Source organism: Salvelinus fontinalis, chromosome 30 (assembly GCF_029448725.1).
Source record: "Salvelinus fontinalis isolate EN_2023a chromosome 30, ASM2944872v1, whole genome shotgun sequence".
NCBI lineage: Eukaryota > Metazoa > Chordata > Actinopteri > Salmoniformes > Salmonidae > Salvelinus > Salvelinus fontinalis.
Genome location: NC_074694.1, coordinates 11,305,227 through 11,324,513, shown reverse-complemented (window position 1 = coordinate 11,324,513; position 19,287 = coordinate 11,305,227). Strand labels below are relative to the sequence as shown.

General features: G+C 44.3%; 1 protein-coding gene across 1 annotated transcript; it reads right to left on the bottom strand.

Moving 5' to 3' along the window:
* Window positions 1-11,288: 11,288 nt before the first annotated feature.
* LOC129828637 (tryptase-like) lies at window positions 11,289-18,967 on the bottom strand. The gene is made up of 8 exons (XM_055889732.1): window positions 18,941-18,967; window positions 18,741-18,798; window positions 18,619-18,642; window positions 17,068-17,121; window positions 13,972-14,134; window positions 13,505-13,773; window positions 13,153-13,298; window positions 11,289-12,877 (listed from the first exon to the last, which is right to left on the bottom strand). The coding sequence occupies exons 2-8, from the start codon at window positions 18,784-18,786 to the stop codon at window positions 12,437-12,439; spliced, it is 1,143 nt and encodes a 380-aa protein (XP_055745707.1). The 5' UTR covers window positions 18,787-18,798; window positions 18,941-18,967; the 3' UTR covers window positions 11,289-12,436.
* Between the last annotated feature and the right edge of the window lie 320 nt (window positions 18,968-19,287).

Below are 19,287 nucleotides of genomic sequence, written 5' to 3'. Positions count from 1 at the left end.
CTCACTGTTCACTGTCTGCCCTGGCCTGTCTCCCCCTGTCTGGTACAGGTACCCCCACCACACTCCCCCCTCACTGTTCACTGTCTGCCCTGGCCTGTCTCCCCCTGTCTGGTACAGGTACCCCCACCACACTCCCCCCACTCTCCTGAGCTTTCGCTGACCTCCGGCACACACAGTGAGTGACACTGAACATACAATGGCTAGCCCCAAGTCGTTATATATTTTAAAACAATTATTGTGTATTTTGCTATTTTGCTAGTTGCATCATGACTCCTAAATGCTTTGTTGACCATGAACTTTCTTTACCCAATCGTGGGACAGACTCTGTTTGTTACCACACTCGGGACTGACTCTCTATTGGTTACACAGACTTTTGGCCTCCCATCCTATTCTAACCACGTCTCGCCGGCTTTGTATTCATGTTACCTGATGAAATTACTGTACAATTTGATCTTGTTGCCATCTAATGCACATTCAGATGTCATAAATTAGCACTGCAGAGCTCTCCCTGTCTTATGCCATGCCTTGATTGTAATACTGTTGATGATATGTGGAAATGTGCATGTACACCCTGGCCCATATACTGTTGCTTGCCCCAATTCTGACTTGTGCTCTGATATCTGCTTCACTGATTTCTGCTCTCGTAAAAGCCTGGGTTTTCTGCACGTTAATACTAGAAACGTATTACCTAAATTGGATCAATTGAAAGTGTGGATTCACAGCTCCAATCCAGATGTGTTGGTCATTACTGAGACGTGTTTCGAATACTGATGTTAACCTTTGTAGTTATAACCATTTTTGGCAAGACAGCGCTTCTAAAGGTGGGGAGTGGGTATCTTTACCAAGGATCACCTTCAGTCCTCGGTTGTCTCCACCAAGTCTGTCTCCAAACAATTTGATTTGCTGGTTTTAAGCATTAAACTTTAAAATGGCTCTTTGTTGACTGCTGCTGGGTGCTATCGTCCTCCATCAGCACCGGCCTGTACCCTACCTGCCCTAAGCTCTCTCCTGGCCCCTTACACTAAGTCTGAATTTGTCCTGCTTGGTAAGCTAAACTGGGACATGCTTAAACCACCTGACCAAGTCCTAAAGCAATGGGACTCCCTAAATCTTTCACTGATTATTACCAATCCCACAAGGTATGACTCCAAACTCCCAGCAGAGGCTACTCTCCTCAATGTTATCCTCACAAATGACCCTGACAGGTGTCAGTCCGGTGTTTTCTGTAATGACCTTAGTGATCACTGTTTTACAGCCTGTGTACGTAATTGCTGCTCAGTGAAACGACCTGTCCTGACTTATCATAGACGCTCGCTAAAAAACTTTAATGAGCAAGCCTTCCTTCATGAACTGGCCTCTGTAAAATGGTACAGAATCAGTTTGATCCCCTCTGTCGAAGACGCTTGCATCTTATTTTTTGATATTTTCAGTGGTATTGTTAACAAACACGCCCCCATAAAGACAATGTGAATTAAAAACCGGTTCAGCCCCTGGTTCGACAGTGATCTTGCAGAGTTACTCCACCTCAAGAATTGCATTTGGCGAAAGGCTCGGGACACGCATAGTTACGAAGTACGATCACATCTGTTACACTGGTGCCGAGACCAGTCTTCCTGTCTTCACTGGACAGCTTCTTCTTCTTAGGATTAGGATTAGGTTGACTGATCACATCCAACTTTTAGGTGCATACACCGCCAGCTACTGTACTGTAGTGTGAGGCCAGTCACGGTAAACATACACTGCTCAAAAAAATAAAGGGAACACTTAAACAACACAATGTAACTCCAAGTCAATCACACTTCTGTGAAATCAAACTGTCCACTTAGGAAGCAACACTGATTGACAATACATTTCACATGCTGTTGTGCAAATGGAATAGACAAAAGGTGTACATTATAGGCAATTAGCAAGACACCCCCAATAAAGGAGTGGTTCTGCAGGTGGTGACCACAGACCACTTCTCAGTTCCTATGCTTCCTGGCTGATGTTTTGGTCACTTTTGAATGCTGGCGGTGCTCTCACTCTAGTGGTAGCATGAGACGGAGTCTACAACCCACACAAGTGGCTCAGGTAGTGCAGCTCATCCAGGATGGCACATCAATGCGAGCTGTGGCAAAAAGGTTTGCTGTGTCTGTCAGCGTAGTGTCCAGAGCATGCAGGTGCTACCAGGAGACAGGCCAGTACATCAGGAGACGTGGAGGAGGCCGTAGGAGGGCAAAAACCCAGCAGTAGGACCTCTACCTCCGCCTTTGTGCAAGAAGGAGCACTGCCAGAGCCCTGCAAAATGACCTCCAGCAGGCCACTGTGAAATGTATTGTCAATCAGTGTTGCTTCCTAAGTGGACAGTTTGATGTTTGATGTTGTTTAAGTGTTCCCTTTCTTTTTTTGAGCAGTGTATATTACATTCCGGTAATACAAAATTGGGGGAAAAAACTATTTCCCTGACAACTTTTAGCCCTTACAACAAAAATAAACATCAGCCTATTCCACTATTTAACCCTAAAACCTACTCCAGACCAATGGTCTGAGAGAACAGAACACTACCACTCAACACCCACTGCAACTCTTCTGCAGTAAAACCTCGCAATCCAAAGTACTTCACTGTGACTGCCACCACAACCTCTATTTTCTGTGACTTACGTTCCATTTCTGCATTACAGTTGACAACCAGGGCTATGAATGCTGAGAAACCAACCTTACAGATGCGCATATGTCACGAATCCCGCTTCCTGAGTCTGTTTTTGCCTGTGTTCTGTCCTGGAGTGTTTTTCCGGTGTCCTGGAACGCACCCTGTCTGGTTGCCGGGCGACGTAGCTAGTTGGGAGATCTCTGATTACCCGCACCTGTATCCCATCAGCTATCTGCACACCTGGTCCTGATCATCACCCCTCCACTTCATAAGCTCTGACCTGACATCCATTCCCTGCCGGATCGTTAGCCATGAACAGTATGTTGTGCCAGCGTATCAGCCTCCAGTTTGATAGAGTTTGTTTTGTTATTTTGTACGTCTTGCTTGCCTTGAACTTACCTCCGTTTGTTCTGTCTACAGTCATTCACCCGGAACACTCACCCCATCTCTGCCTGGTCGTCGGTGGCTTCTGTTACTCCCTTGGATCTGCCTATTCACTCCCATCAACCCACCTCCGCTGCCCGCTCCGCCACCTGGATCTTTCTACCTCTACGTTTAAACGTGTAAATAAATACTCACCTTCGTCCTACTCTCCTTGTCCTGGTCTGCTTCTGGGTTCTACTTTAGAAAACCGTGACAGAACGATCCGGCCAAGGATGAACCCAGCGGACCTGGACTCCGTTTGTCATGCCATTACCCATCAGGAGAAGATATTGGGACAACACAGCACGGCGCTACAGGAGATAGCGTTTTCAGTCCGGAACTTCTCTGCTAGCTTGACGAGTATCCAGGATCAGCTCAGTTTGCCGGCGGATCATCCACCACCTGTTTCACCCCTCTCACCTGCCGCTTCTGGAGCGGTTTCCTTCTGTGAGCCCAAGGTTCCGACGCCTGATAAGTACGAAGGGGATTTGGGAAGATGCCGTTCATTTCTTATGCAGTGTGGTTTAGTTTTTGATCTGCAGCCCTACTCTTACGCCACAGAGAAGGCTAAGATAGCTTTTGTTATTGAACTGCTGCGTGGTAGAGCTCTGGAATGGGCTTCAGGCGTTTGGGGACGACAGGAGACCTGCATGAGAAAGATGAGAAAGCTTTTTGACCATCCAGTCCGAGGTAAGGACGCAGCTAAGCGTTTGTTCTCTCTTCGCCAAGGAGCTCGCAGTGTGGCAGATTTTGTGATCGAATTCAGGACATTGGCTGTGGAGAGTGGTTGGAATGAGGAGTCACTACAAGCGGCTTTTTACCAGGGGTTGTCGGAGCAACTCAAGGACGAGCTGATCTCCTATCCAGAGCCTAGTAACCTGGACAGTTTGGTCACATTATCTATTCGGGTGGATAATAGAGTCCGAGAGAGGAGGGAGAAGCAGTGGGGTCCGTCCAATCAATCAGCAACTCGGTTACCATTCGGGTCAGGAAGTGGACCAGAATGTGTTGATCATTATTCCCCACACGGGATTAGTGGAGGTGTCTTGCCGCCAGATCCTGAACCCATGCAAGTGGGGCGGCACGGGTTAACTAAGGAGGAGCGCCAACGTAGACGTGAGACCAACAGCTGCCTCTACTGTGGTAGCTCGGGACATTACATCTCCGCTTGTCCTCAGCGCCCGTTAAACTGCCCGGCTCGCTAAGTTTGGGAGGACTTTTAGCGAGCCAGTTTCAACCTCCCAAGAACCCTGTCAGACCCCGTTTTCCTGCGACCCTCATGAATAAGAAACAGAGTTTAGCGATGAACGCTTTTATCGATTCAGGTGCCGATGGCAGCTTTATTGATGCCGACTTGGTGGAACAGCTGGGGCTTTCCAAGGAGCAATTGCCGGAAGCCATTGAAGCAACCACTCTGAATGGCAGTAGTCTGGCACGGATCACTATGAGGACTGAACCGGTTAAGATGTTGTTGTCGGGGAATCATTCAGAGGTTATCTCCTTCTTCATTCTGCCTTCGCCCCATGTTCCTCTGGTTCTTGGTTACCCCTGGCTGAGAGAACACAATCCCTCGTTTGATTGGGGGACGGGTAAGGTAACTAGTTGGAGCATTGAGTGTCATGCTAACTGCCTTAGGACTGCCTGTTCTCATGCTGTTCCCAGTCAGGTCAGTGAGTCTGCTCCCCCTGATTTGTCCCTGGTTCCAGAAACCTATCACGATTTGGGTGAAGTGTTCAGTAAGCAGAAGGCTCTGTCACTTCCTCCCCGCCGACCTTATGACTGTGCGATTAATCTGTTCCCTGGAGCTGCCTTTCCCAAGGGACGGTTATACAGTATCTCTCGACCTGAGCGTGAAGCCTTGGAGACCTACATCAAGGAGTCTCTAGCTGCAGGTCTCATTCGCCCCTCGTCATCACCCCTGGGAGCAGGATTATTTTTTGTGAGCAAGAAGGATGGCTCTCTTCGACAGTGTATTGATTATCGGGGGTTGAATGATATTACGGTCAAAAACAAGTATCCCCTGCCCTTGATGAGCTCTGCTTTCGACTCTTTACAGGGTGCTACGGTGTTTACGAAGCTTGACCTACGCAATGCTTATCATCTGGTTCGGATCAGAGAGGGGGACGAGTGGTTGACTGGGTTCAATACACCTATGGGACATTTCGAGTACCAGGTGATGCCGTTTGGACTGACCAACGCTCCTGCTGTTTTCCAAAGTATGGTGAATGATGTGCTGAGAGATATGATTGGTATTTTTGTGTTCGTTTACCTGGATGATATCCTCATCTTCTCAAGGGAGCTTTCCAGCCACGTCCAGCATGTCAAGCAGGTCCTGCAGCGGTTATTGGAGAACCGCTTGTTCGTGAAGGCTGAAAAGTGTGATTTTCACGCCCACACTACGTCCTTCCTCGGGTACATCATCTCCAGGGGAGAGATCAAGATGGACCAAGAGAAGGTTCGGGATTGGGCCCAGCCCGGTACGAGATTGCAGCTCTAGAGATTCCTGGGGTTTGCGAACTTCTATCGGAGGTTTATCCGTGATTACAGCCGGGTGGCCGCCCCTTTAACTGCCCTGACGTCTTGCACCAGAAGTTTCTGTTGGACTCCTGAGGCAGACCGAGCATTTCTGAACTTGAAGAGCCGATTCACCAACGCCCCCATTCTCTCTTAACCTGACACTTCCCGTCAGTTTGTTGTTGAGGTGGACGCGTCTGATGTGGGGGCGGGCGCCATCCTGTCCCAGCGTAGCTCCACTGACGGTAAACTCCATCCCTGCGCCTTCTACTCTTGTCGTCTTTAACCAACAGAGAGAAACTACGATGTGGGTAACCGGGAGCTTATCGCTGTGAAGCTTGCCTTGGAGGAGTGGCGCCACTGGTTGGAGGGAGCGAGGCAACCGTTTGTGGTCTGGACTGACCACAAGAATCTGGCTTACGTGCAATCGGCTAGACGTCTCAACTCCCGTCAATTTTTCCCTGACGTTCCGACCTGGGTCGAGGAACGGCAAGGCGGACGCCTTGTCCCGGATGTTCTCCAAGACGGAGAGTGGGGCCAAGACTGAGACGATTCTTCCCCAGAACTTTGTCGTGGGAGCCGTTACATGGAGGATTGAGGAGGATGTGATGGCGGCCCTTCGGACGCAGCCCGGCCCCGGTAACGGTCCACCGGGTCGGTTGTTCGTGCCTGAGTCGGTCCATTCTGCTGTCCTTCAGTGGTCCCACACCAGCAAGATAGCTTGTCCTGTTTGTGCGCAGAATAAGAGTACCAATCGGCCCAACTCTGGGCTTCTTCACCTCCTACCTATTCCCCGGCGACCTTGGTCGCATCTGGCTCTGGACTTTGTCACGGGGTTGCCCCCTCCTCCTCGTCCTCCTCCTCCTCAGATGATCGGAGGGGGTCCTGCCTACACGGTGCGCCGCATCATGGACTCCAGACGGCGGGGTCGAGGGTTCCAGTATCTCGTGGATTGGGAAGGATATGGCCCAGAGGAGAGGAGTTGGGTTCCTCGGCGTCAGATCCTTGATGCTGACCTGCTTCGTGACTTCTACCGCCTCCACCCTGGCGCTCCGGGTAGTCCGCCCGGTGGCGTTCGTTGGAGGGGGGGTACTGTCACGAATCCCGCTTCCTGAGTCTGTTTTTGCCTGTGTTCTGTCCTGGAGTGTTTTTCCGGTGTCCTGGAACGCACCCTGTCTGGTTGCCGGGCGACGTAGCTAGTTGGGAGATCTCTGATTACCCGCACCTGTATCCCATCAGCTATCTGCACACCTGGTCCTGATCATCACCCCTCCACTTCATAACCTTTGACCTGACATCCATTCCCTGCCGGATCGTTAGCCATGAACAGTATGTTGTGCCAGCGTATCAGCCTCCAGTTTGATAGAGTTTGTTTTGTTATTTTGTACATCTTGCTTGCCTTGAACTTACCTCCGTTTGTTCTGTCTACAGTCATTCACCCGGAACACTCACCCCATCCCTGCCTGGTCGTCGGTGGCTTCTGTTACTCCCTTGGATCTGCCTATTCACTCCCATCAACCCACCTCCGCTGCCCGCTCCGCCACCTGGATCTTTCTACCTCTACGTTTAAACTTGTAAATAAATACTCACCTTCGTCCTATTCTCCTTGTCCTGGTCTGCTTCTGGGTTCTACTTTAGAAAACCGTGACAGCATATTATTCTTATCCCTCTTTGTCGGTCTCTGCCAACTCACAGGAATCTTCTCAGGACCCCTCACCCTGTACCCTGTACCCCTCACCCTGTACCCTGTACCCCTCACCCTGTACCCATCTTCCTCTACCACTCTCTTCCCTGCTTCAGCATACAACACTTTCTTTACTACTCTGACTCATGCTAACCTCCAGCTGCCTTTGTCTCACCGGACACCTCCGATTCCATCCCCATGTGCACCCCCACAGCTCACACACAGCTTTCTCCACCGATACTACACATTCCTTTGTCTCATGTCCTCCTGCACACTTCTCATCTTGGAATCTCCCTCCTACACACTGCTGCCACATGACCATAAGCTAGGCACATAAAACACTAGTATTTTCAGAACAAAAGCTCTCACAGGATAACTGACACATCCTATCTTGACCTAGTCGGGCAAAAACTCTGCATGAAAACTCAGCAGGATGGACAAAGTCTTCTCCGTTTCACCAAGTTTTCCACCGCGTTTACGTCACACCAAACGACTGGCTTCACAGACACCAGGAATCTTCAATTTCAGCTGATCCTCCTCATTACTTAAAGCCACCCCCGTTATCACTCCTTTCAACGGCACCCTACTTCCGGACAGAAAAGCAGTCACAGTTCTTGTTCCTAGTCGCGTGGTCTGGAGCGCCAGCTCCCTCTGGACTGAAGAAACACAATAAATCTGTCTGACTATATATGTTTCTCAGTTCACGAGACCACTTCGAGTTACTTTCACCGATTCAACAGTCCCCAATCTCTTCTACACCGAACCTGACGCCACATATTTATCAGCCAGAATACAAGGATCCATTCTCTCCACAAATCTCACTCCCACTGGGCCAGAATCATCCTTATCATCGTAAGAACGAGACACAAACCCGGCAGTCCTCACTGTAGGTACTTCATCCACTAGTCAGGTTCCATCTCTGAACCACTGGAGGACATATCCCTCTTTTTGCTCCTGATGCTAACCATCCTCACAGCACAGCTTCCCTCTACACTCAGCTCCTTCCTCACAGCACAGCTTCCCTCCACACTCAGCTCCTTCACAGCACAGCTTCCCTCTACACTCAGCTCCTTCTTCACAGCACAGCTTCCCTCTACACTCATGTCCTTCTTCACAGCACAGCTTCCCTCTACACTCAGCTCCTTCTTCACAGCACAGCTTCCCTCTACACTCATGTCCTTCTTCACAGCACAGCTTCCCTCTACACTCATGTCCTTCTTCACAGCACAGCTTCCCTCTACACTCAGCTCCTTCACAGCACAGCTTCCCTCTTTCCCTCTACACTCAGCTCCTTCTCGACGGATATCACTGCACCTGTCACTCTCGTCACATTCAATTTCCTTCTGTACCTCTTTCAAAAGTTCTGTGAATTCCTCCATTCCATATTCCCCCATAACATGTTCCCCTTTCATGTTTTTCTTGTCAATCATCTTGTCCTTCATTTGATCTTCCAGAAGGCTTGTGCAATCCCCCACTCCATTTTTTCTTATACTATGTTCCACTTTCCTCCTTTTTCCTAGCCGCCATCTTGGCAGCCGTCTCTAATCCCCTTCTCTCAAAAATCTTCCTGGACAGCTGTTACAAATGCAACAAGCATGTCTCTGTCACCAACAAATACAGTCATGGGTGCTGCTATCTCTACAATTCACTTGAAATGCAAAGCACTCTGGGAAATAAGGCTTTACACACTAAGCAGTGTGTCAATTGAACACTGTTCCGATGTCTATACAGGTCCACACTTTCAGATTTAATTTAACACTCTCAGTGTTCAATGTAACACTGAAGAATTTGCTGTGTAAGTAACCTCAATGACCAAACGGTCTCTGTGAAACTGGTGTAAAAAGTGTCCTCTCACTCCCATATCAACAACTGCATATCTCATTCTCATGGCCCTGTAGCTGCCCTGTTTTCCCCAACTCTTAACTCATTCTCAAATCCTTTCAAATAAAGCAAGGGTCATAATGAATTAAAATAGCACTACTAAGTCCTAAAATATAGGCAACAAACATGAGGTGGCATATTGGTCAGCAGAACATTAAAATTCCCAGAGAAACCAATTGCTATGATCCGGTGGAAAATCTGGCAGCATATACACAGTTGAAGTCGGAAGTTTACATACACTTAGGTTGGAGTCATTAAAACTCGTTTTTCATCCACTCCACAAATGTCTTGTTAACAAACTATAGTTTTGGCAAGTCAGTTAGGACATCTACTTTGTGCATGACACAAGTACTTTTTTAAACATTTGTTTACAGACAGATTATTTCACTTATAATTCACTGTATCACAATTCCAGTGGGTCAGAAATTTACATACACTAAGTTGACTGTGCCTTTAAACAGCTTGGAAAATTCCAGAAAATGATGTCATGGCTTTAGAAGCTTCTGATAGGCCAATTGACATAATTTGAGTCAATTGGAAGTGTACCTATAGATGTATTTCAAGGCCTACATTCAAACTCAAGTGCCTCTTTGCTTGACATCATGGTAAAATCTAAAGGAATCAGCCAAGACCTTAGAAAAAAAAATGTTGACCTCCACAAGTCTGTTTCATCCTTGAGATCAATTTCCAAATGCCTGAAGGTACCATGTTCATCTGTACAAACAATAGTACGGAAGTATAAACACCATGGGACCACATAGCTGTCATACCGCTCAGGAACGAGACGCGTTCTGTCTCCTAGACATGAATGTACTTTGGTACGAAAAGTGCAAATCAATCCCAGAACAGCAGCAAAGGACCTTGTGAAGATGCTGGAGAAAACGGGTATGAAAGTATCTATATCCACAGTAAAACAAGTCCTATATCGACATAACCTGAAAGGCTGCTCAGCAAGGAAGAAGCAACTGCTCCAAAACCGCCATAAAAAAAGCCAGACTAGAATTTGCAACTGCACATGGGGACAAAGATGGTACTTTTTGGAGAAATGTCCTCTGGTCTGATGAAACAAAAATAGAACTGTTTGGCCATAATGACCATCATTATGTTTGGAGGAAAAAAGGGGGATGCTTGCAAGCCGAAGAACACCATCCCAACTGTGAAACACGGGGGTGGCAGCATCATGTTGTGTGGGTGCTTTGCTGCAGGAGGGACTGGTGCACTTCACAAAATAGACGGCATCATGAGGGAGGAAAATTATGTGGATAAATTGAAGAAACATCAAGACATCAGTCAGGAAGTTAAAGCTTGGTCGCAAATGGGTCTTCCAAATGGACAATGACCCCTAGCATACTTCCAAAGTTGTGGCAAAATGGCTTATGGACAGCAAAGTCAAGGTATTGGAGTGGCCATCACAAAGCCCTGATCTCAATCCTATAGAAAATTAGTGGGCATAACTGAAAAAGCGTGTGCGAGCAAGGAGGCCTACAAACCTGTCTCAGTTACACCAGCTCTGTCAGGAGGAATGGGCTAAAATTCACCCAAATTATTGTGGGAAGCTTGTGGAAGGCAACCCGAAACGTTTGACTCAAGTCAAACAATTTAAAGGGCAATGCTACCAAATACTAATTGAGTGTATGTGAACTTCTGACCCACTGGGAATGTGATGATCCTAACTGACCTAAGACCGGGAATTTCTACTAGGATCAAATGTCAGGAATTGTTAAAAACTGAGTTTAAATGTATTTGGCTAAGGTGTATGTAAACTTCCGACTTCAACTGTACATACAGTTTAGCCACTCCAGTCTCCCTGCACATTGTAGCTATGGTACTGGCACTGATCCTGTACTACATGGATATGATAATATATAAAAGCTGAAATCAATATTATCAATATTCTCCGGATAATATTGATTTACTGCCTAATAATAATTAGAATTATGTTATTGAGGACTGGCCAGTAACACATGACTTATTTATTAATAATTGAACCCTTAATTAAGGTAGAATACATTGATATACGGCATAATAAAGGCCTTATTTACTACTTATATATATATATATATATTTACACACTTATATATACACACACTTATAAACTACTTAAACTACTTGGCTAATATGTGAACCTTGTATAAAAAATAAATAAAGTCGCACATATGTGTTCACAACATTTTAATGAGTAAACCTCCACCAAAGTTTCCCAATGCAGTGCCTTCTTTAGGAAAGGTTCATATGTGTATTTAAAGCATAGTGTTACCCATTGATAGGAAAGATAGAAGAAGAGACAAGAAAGACAGGAGACGTTTTACATGTTAGTCATTTAGCAGACGCTCTTATCCAGTCGGCTGTGGCACTAACCACTAGACCACTGCAGGCCGCTCCATAAAGAACATTTGATTTTTTATTTTATTATACAGCTTTCATAGCAAAAGGATTTGTCATTTCTCAAATATTAAAATGGCAATCTGGGAACGGTACACCCATTATTTTACTTTTAAATTAGACACACTCCAGCTTAAAAAAAAAAAAACTTTCTTGTTGAAACAATATCTATCCCAATTAATGTACACCCACTTAAGGGTATAACATATATGTTTTGTGCAAATTAGTGGTTAGAGGACCAATAGAGAACAGAAGAGGAAACGCCCCTCCCACTTGTGACATATCATGACTTTTGTTAAATAAATCATGTGATAAATGAGATGAAGATGAGACTAAAGTGCATCTTTAATGATATATAGCCATTAATTCTTGAAGAATGTAACTTAAAATGTCTCATGAGCTTTAGTGCTGTCCTACTTCACCACAAGCCAAAATACAAGCTTGTTTTACCATGTTTTTTTGTAAACAATGTAATTGTAAAAAATTGTAAAGCTTACAAAACATTGTTAAAGCTATCAGACAGTCATTGTACCCAAACCTCTGTCTATGAATTTAAGAGATACATTTCTTCAGCTCTATCCCTAAGCGTTTTACAAAAAAAGTGTCAGGGTCTCTGTTTGTTTGAATCCCATATTGCCCCTTTAATAAATAAGTAAATATATTTCAGGTTATCCATCTTCACAAATAAATCAAGACAACAGTAAGGCCCATTGAAAACAACACTCACTCAGCAGGATGTGCCCAGGGAAAAGTCAACACACAATATACTAGATAGGATATGCAGCAATAGGCTACCTCCTTCCCAACTCTCGTTCTTCCAGAGCACGCCAGCCATTACTTTAAAAGATACATCTCCCCAACAAATAGCACTTGCACTCAGACTGCCAATAAAACCTTGCCCTTGACTGCATCACGGAAATAAGTTAAATGGTAAGAAACATCAGAATGAATAAGGTGCTCAGCAAATAAAGGGAGCTGAACAAACTGTTCCCATGATCAAAAATGGATTCGTAAGGGTAAGGGTATTGGTAAGGGTCGGGGTGTTGGTAGGGGTAAGGGTAGGGGTAAGGGTAGGGATAAGGGTAGGGGTAAGCGTAGGTGGAGGGGTAGGGGTTGGGGTCGACAGTAGTTGTTGGGACATCAGAACAGATGTAATCGCTGTCAGCATCTACCCCACTGGAGGTAAATTGGACAAAGCCTGGCTTGTCGGTCATGATATGGGAGTCGATCCAGTACTGGTAACGGGACACTCTGGTGTAGATCCCAGGGAGATTGGGCCGAGCGCAGCCATAACCCCAACTAACAACCCCAGACTGGACCCAGACAGAGTTCTGTTGAATCACCATTGGACCTCCTGAGTCACCCTGAGAAGATGGAGCAAGTTCATTAAAAGAAGGCTCTAGGAAATGAAATGGAACAGGGCCCAGTTTTTCAAAACATATCTGATCAGATTTCGGCAATCGGATTAAAAGCATATAATTATAATGAGTAGAACAGTATCATTGACCTGAATGGGGACGCCCGTTCTATTCATTCTATTTCTATGCATTTAATCCTGTCCACTTGCCGAAATCCGAATCGATAACTTTTGAAAAACTGGGCCCTGTAGTAGAACAAGATGGGTTAGCGTGAACTTTACCTGACACGAGTCCTTGCCCCCTGCCAGATCACCAGCACAGAGCATGTTGTCTGTGATTAAGCTATCCCGATAGAGGCAGTCACACTGTCTGTTCCCCACAACTGCAACCTCCACTTCTTGCAGATCCTGGGGGGATGGGAGGGGAACTGAAGGAAATAAAGTGATGTGTGATGGGAGATTAAAAATGGGAGGTAACAACTTCAGGACAGTTTTCATCAGGTTGTCAATTTCCATCGCAATAAGAAACTCTTTTTTTCCGTGTGCTCCTGCATTGTGACCACTGGGGATACTGTTTCACATAAAACATCATCTCATCAACATCTCCTACAATGGATCATGAATGTGTCCTCACCTCCTTCATTGATGTTACCCCAGCCGGTCACCCAGCTATCAGTACCATTGTTGAAAACACTATCATTTGCTGCCAGACAGACGGGTCGGATGTAGTTTGTGAAGATGACCGGCGAGGAGAGTTTGAGCAGAGCGATGTCGTTGTCCTTTGTGAACTCGTTGTAATCTGGATGTATAATGATCTCATCCACAGTTCTGGACACTTCGTTGGGGTTAATTCCCTCCAGGGTCTGACGACCAAGGCTAATGTTCCAACCATTTGGGTCTGAGCTTTTTGTTGGAACGAAAAATTGTAATTAAATTAAGATGGATCAAAGTGATGAAATATAAGATTAACATGGAATTAATGGACAGTTACATTTTGGAAAACTTATTTCAAGAGTTGCGCTCAGCTGCATCACAAATAACTGACATAATTATCTATTTGTATTACAACTTTTATGTCCCCTGTATCTCACGCTAACTCACCTGGTGAAGCAGTGGGCTGCAGACATCACCCACACCTTGTTGATGAGGGACCCACCGCAAACATGTCCGTCAGAAGTTTGGAGACTTGCCTGCCAGGGCCAACTTCCTGCAGGGGCATTTTCACCTCCCACTATTTTGTTGTTGAGTGGAGAGATGCCACACACTAAAATAAAAATAGAGATTATTGGAATTAAATACTCCACATTTGCCATTGGTATTAGATCAACAATTTATATTGGAAACCTATAGTGTGATATCTGCACCGGGATCTCAGCCAACTGATTTTAGATGAAGTTTAGCACTTAGAAGGTTCCTCAAGGGCTCTATAGGAAGGGTGATGGTTCTATGTGGAACCATACTGATCCAAAGAACCCTTTGACCCCTTCAAAGGTTCTTTGCACTTTGCAGAAAATTAATATTTCCTCTTTTGAAGGGGCGGTGGCTCATTAGCATATTTGGGGAGTGGTTTGCTCACAGCTGTTTTTGGTGAATGTGTGAGTGAGTTTGTCATGCCAGTTTATCTAATCTGTTGTGTTATGTAATTACATGTTATAGATGTGACCTAAGAACGGAAAACCACAGGAAGAGGCGACCTGGCACGCAGGCCGGGCTTGTCATTTTGGAAGCATGTCAACAGTGGGCGGCTCGGTACTGAGTTTCCCGAATTCCCACACACAGATGGAATTCTTGTCCGGGGCTCAGGTGAGTCAGAAAGTAGGGCGCAATATGCAAAACGACTGCGAAATATATACTTTCTCATTTGAGTCAAGTAAAGGAGAGAAAAATGCATGTTACGAGCCTGAAAACCCAGAGCAGATGAGGGATAGTGAATTTTAAATTTGATCCTGACAAAAGTGAGTATGATTCGTGGAGAAAGTGGATCCATGCCTTTTGGCCGATCCATTTGTGGTGAAGAAGTAGCTGTGTTCTGTCAATTCGATCAGAGTATCCAGAGGTGAACTTTTTGTGCTGCTCATACGGCGTTTCAAGACTCGGGGACCAAAGCGGTGTCCTGCTTTTGTTTCGAACCCACTATGGTGTTTGGGAATAGCGGTATATAGAGTATGTAGGTATATAGAGTATGTAGGTGTATAGAGTATGTAGGTATATAGAGTATGTAGGTATATAGAGTATGTAGGTATATAGAGTATGTAGGTATATACAGTATGTAGGTATATACAGTATGTAGGTGTATAGAGTATGTAGGTATATAAAGTATGTAGGGTTAGAGTATGTAGGTGTATAGAGTATGTAGGTATATAGAGTATGTAGGGTTAGAGTATGTAGGTATATAGAGTATGTAGGTATATAGAGTATGTAGGGTTAGAGTATGTAGGTATATAGAGTATGTAGGTATATAGAGTATGTAGGTATATATAGTATGCAGGTATATAGAGTATGTAGGTATATAGAGTATGTAGGTATATACAGTATGTAGGTATATGGAGTATGTAGGGTTAGAGTATGTAGGTATATAGAGTATGTAGGTATATAGAGTATGTAGGTATATAGAGTATGTAGGTATATACAGTATGTAGGTATATACAGTATGTAGGTGTATAGAGTATGTAGGTATATAAAGTATGTAGGGTTAGAGTATGTAGGTGTATAGAGTATGTAGGTATATAGAGTATGTAGGGTTAGAGTATGTAGGTATATAGAGTATGTCTTTTGTCTTGGGGGTAGAAGCTGTTAAGGAGCCTTTTGGACCTGGACTTGGCGCTCAGGTACCGCTTGCCATGCGGTAGTAGAGAGAACTGTCTATGACTTGGGTGACTGGAGTCTTTGCCAATGTTTTAAGGCCTTCCTCGGACACGCCTAGTATTTAGGTCCCTGGAGGGCAGGAAGCTTGGCCCCAGTGATGTGCTGGGCCGTATGACTACCCTCTGTAGGGCCTTACGGTCAGATGTCGAACATTAGCCATACCAGGCGGTGATGCAACCGGTCAATATGCTCTCAATGGTGCAGCTGTAGAACTTTTTGAGGATCTGGAGGGACCCATGCCACATCTTTTCAGTCTCCTGGGGAGGAAAAGTTGTTGTCGTGCCCTCTTCATGACTGTCTTGGTGTGTCTGGACCATGTTAAATCCTTAGTGACGGGGACACCGAGGAACTTGAAGCTCTTGACCCGCTCCACTAAAGCCCAGGGGGCATGCTCGGCCCTTCATTTCCTGTAGACCACGATCAGCTCCTTTGTCTGGCTGACGTTGAGGGAGAGGATGTTGTCATGGCACCACAGTGCCCGGTCACTGACCTCCTCCCTATAGGCTATCTCATCATTGTCAGTGATCAGGCCTAGCATCGTCGTGTCATCAGCAAACTTAATGATGGTGTTGGAGTCGGGCGAGGCTATGCACTGAACTGGGAGTACATGAGGGGACTAAGCATGCACCCCTGAGGGGCCCCCGTGTTGACGGTCAGCTTGGCAGATGTGTTGTTACCTACCCTTACCACCTAGGGGTGAACCGTCAGGATGTCGAAGATCCAGTTGCAGAGGGACGCAAATTCTCACATGGAGTAGCCTTCATTTCTCAGAACAAAAATAGACTGATGAGTTTCAGAAGAAAGTTCTTTGTTTCTGGCCATTTTGAGCCTGTAATCGAACCCACAACTGCTGATGCTCCAGATACTCAAATAGTCTAAATAAGGACAGTTGTACTGCTTCTTTAACCAGAACATCGGTTTTCAGCTGTGCTAACATAATAGCAAAAGTGCTTTCTAATGATCAGTTAGCCTTTTAAAATGATAAACTTGGATTAGCTAACATAACGTGCCATTGGAACACAGGAGTGGTTGCTGACAATGGGCCTCTGTACGCCTATGTAGATATCCATAAAAAAATCTGCCGTTTCCAGCTACAATAGTCATTTACAACATTAACAATGTCAACATGTCAACACTGTATCTCTGATCAATTTAATGTTATTTTAATGGACAAAAAATGTGCTTTTCTTTCAAAAACAAGGACATTTCTAATTGACCCCAAAGTTTTGAACGGTTGTGTATATAACATACTATATGAATAAGATGAGAGATGGTTACAATTTAGTTGAGAAGTGGGTTGAAAATCACTTATTGGACTTAATGTAAACTCACCAGTGGCTGATGAATGGCCAACCGTTGAAATGATGTCTGCATCAGCAGTAGTTGCTGGAGGGAATAGACAAAGAGGTTGAAAACCAAGCACGAGCACTTCCTGTAAAGCCCTGTAGCCCCAAAATATGAGATTTCCTTTTTTATTTAAGCGCTTGTTTGTTATGTTGTATCATGCGGCAACCACCAGTTGATTTTTAAACTTATTTTGTGACATTTTAAGAGTAATGTGTTGTGTTGTACCATGCTGCAACCACTGGTTGATGTATATTATTTTGGGACATTTTGATAGTAATTATAAACCAGACAGAAACTATAACTGCTACATAATAACAAAACAGGGTTTCAGCATTTAGACTTTTGCTAGTTGTTTGAATGAGAAAGTGCTAAGCACCCCCAAAACCATTCTGCTTGTGATCCACTCGAAATTCATAATCTAGCCAGGAGGTTAAATAAACAAATTAGGCACATTTGGGAAGTCTTGATACAACATTTTGTATACATAAATGCAACGGCTACACTAACACTAAATTGCACCCGGGCTGGAATAATACATTTTGGCCTTTCTCTTGCATTTCAAAGATGATGGTACAAAAAAATACAAAAGAACTGTTGGTTTTTTCTTTGTATTATCTTTTACCAGATCTAATGTGTTATATTCTCCTACATTCCTTTCACATTTCCACAAACTTCAAAGTGTTTCCTTTTAAATGGTACCAAGAAGATGCATATCCTTGCTTCAGGGTCTGAGCACCAGGCAGTTAGATTTGGGTTTGTCACTTTAGGCGAAAATTGATAAAAAGGCGCAGATCCTTAAGAGGTTTTAATATAATATCACAAAATTATTCGTGATACTTTTGATACTTAAGTATATTTTAGCAATTACATTTACTTTTGATACTTAAGTATATTTAAAACCAAATACTGTTAGACTTTTACTCAAGAAGTATTTTACTGGGTGACTTTCACTTTACTTGAGTCATTTTCTAATAAGGTAGCTTTACTTTTACTCAAGTATGATGATTTGGGTACTTTTTCCACCACTGTTTATAAGTCATCTGACTAAGGCTAGCTAATGTTAGCAATCATGGCTACTTAGGCCATATATATTGGATTTACTGAAGATAATACTTCAAGAGCGATTCAAACACTTTTGACATCATCTAAGGTGCATCATGTGGTTTTAACCAACAAAGTAGATAAAGATGAGCTAATTCTCTAAATTAAACAATGCATGGAATGTGTGTATAGAAACTACACTAAAACACTATGAAAACAGTTATGTTCCAAAAATCTTTAATTCTAAATCACAGATCATCTCGAGGGATAATGTGGCAATATTAATTTAATTTAAGTGTGCAAGTTAACTTGCATTCCCATGCATTCTTTCTGTAGAATAAGGAAGTAAATTGATTTATCTGTGCTAGTTCATTCACTACGAAGTGATCTGATCTCTGCTTGTTTCCTGTTATCTATAAGTATCAACATGATGGTTTCAGTCTTCTATAATTCAGTCAGAGTTGAAAAGTGGAATTGGACACAATGTAAACTCACCAGGAAGTGCAGTGGTCACCGTACCTTGTGCAACAACAGGGTGGAATCAAGGTCAGTTAAATGAAATTCACATTTCAAACAGTAGCACAGTCAGCATCAAACAAAATGGATGAAGTACTTACCCATCATCAACAGAAGCAACACGGAAAGCGTCCTTTGACTCCTCATTGTCAGAATCTCCTTATAACATGATTATCATAACATGATTATCATGTTTATCATTATGTTTATCATCATGATTATCATTATCGTCATACCCACGAATATCATTATCCCCTTCTTCAAATCTGGCTTCATTCACAAATATGTTAGACGAGCTCACCTGTATCTATGCATTCAACCTTTCTTCTGTGTAGTTCTGTTGGTTTGGCCCTATACATGTACGACTCTTATATACTGTAGACAATGGGGGCTGGTCAATAACAACAACGAATGATCTCTATGACATGCACTGTCGTTGTGACAAGTGCACCCACACAATTATATGTTGTATCTTAGAATAGCTAACCTGTTTCTCTGGTTCTTTCTTTTAACCAGATAGTTGGAACTAGGCATACAGTATGTCTCTGAATGTTCTGGTAGCAAATACCTACCTAACCAGTTTGAATACATCTCCCACCGTTGATGGGCCATCAGCAGGGCAATTAGGTACACTCTTAGAAAAAAGGG

Excerpts from the sequence above, each read along its gene's own strand:
- LOC129828637 (XM_055889732.1), bottom strand. The coding sequence starts at position 18,786 with ATGAGGAGTCAAAGGACGCTTTCCGTGTTGCTTCTGTTGATGATGG. Across the intron at positions 18,643-18,740 it reads GTTGCTTCTGTTGATGATGG|GTACGGTGACCACTGCACTT; the intron begins GTAAGTACTTCA and ends TTGTTGCACAAG. Across the intron at positions 13,299-13,504 it reads GGGTAACATCAATGAAGGAG|TTCCCCTCCCATCCCCCCAG; the intron begins GTGAGGACACAT and ends TATTTCCTTCAG.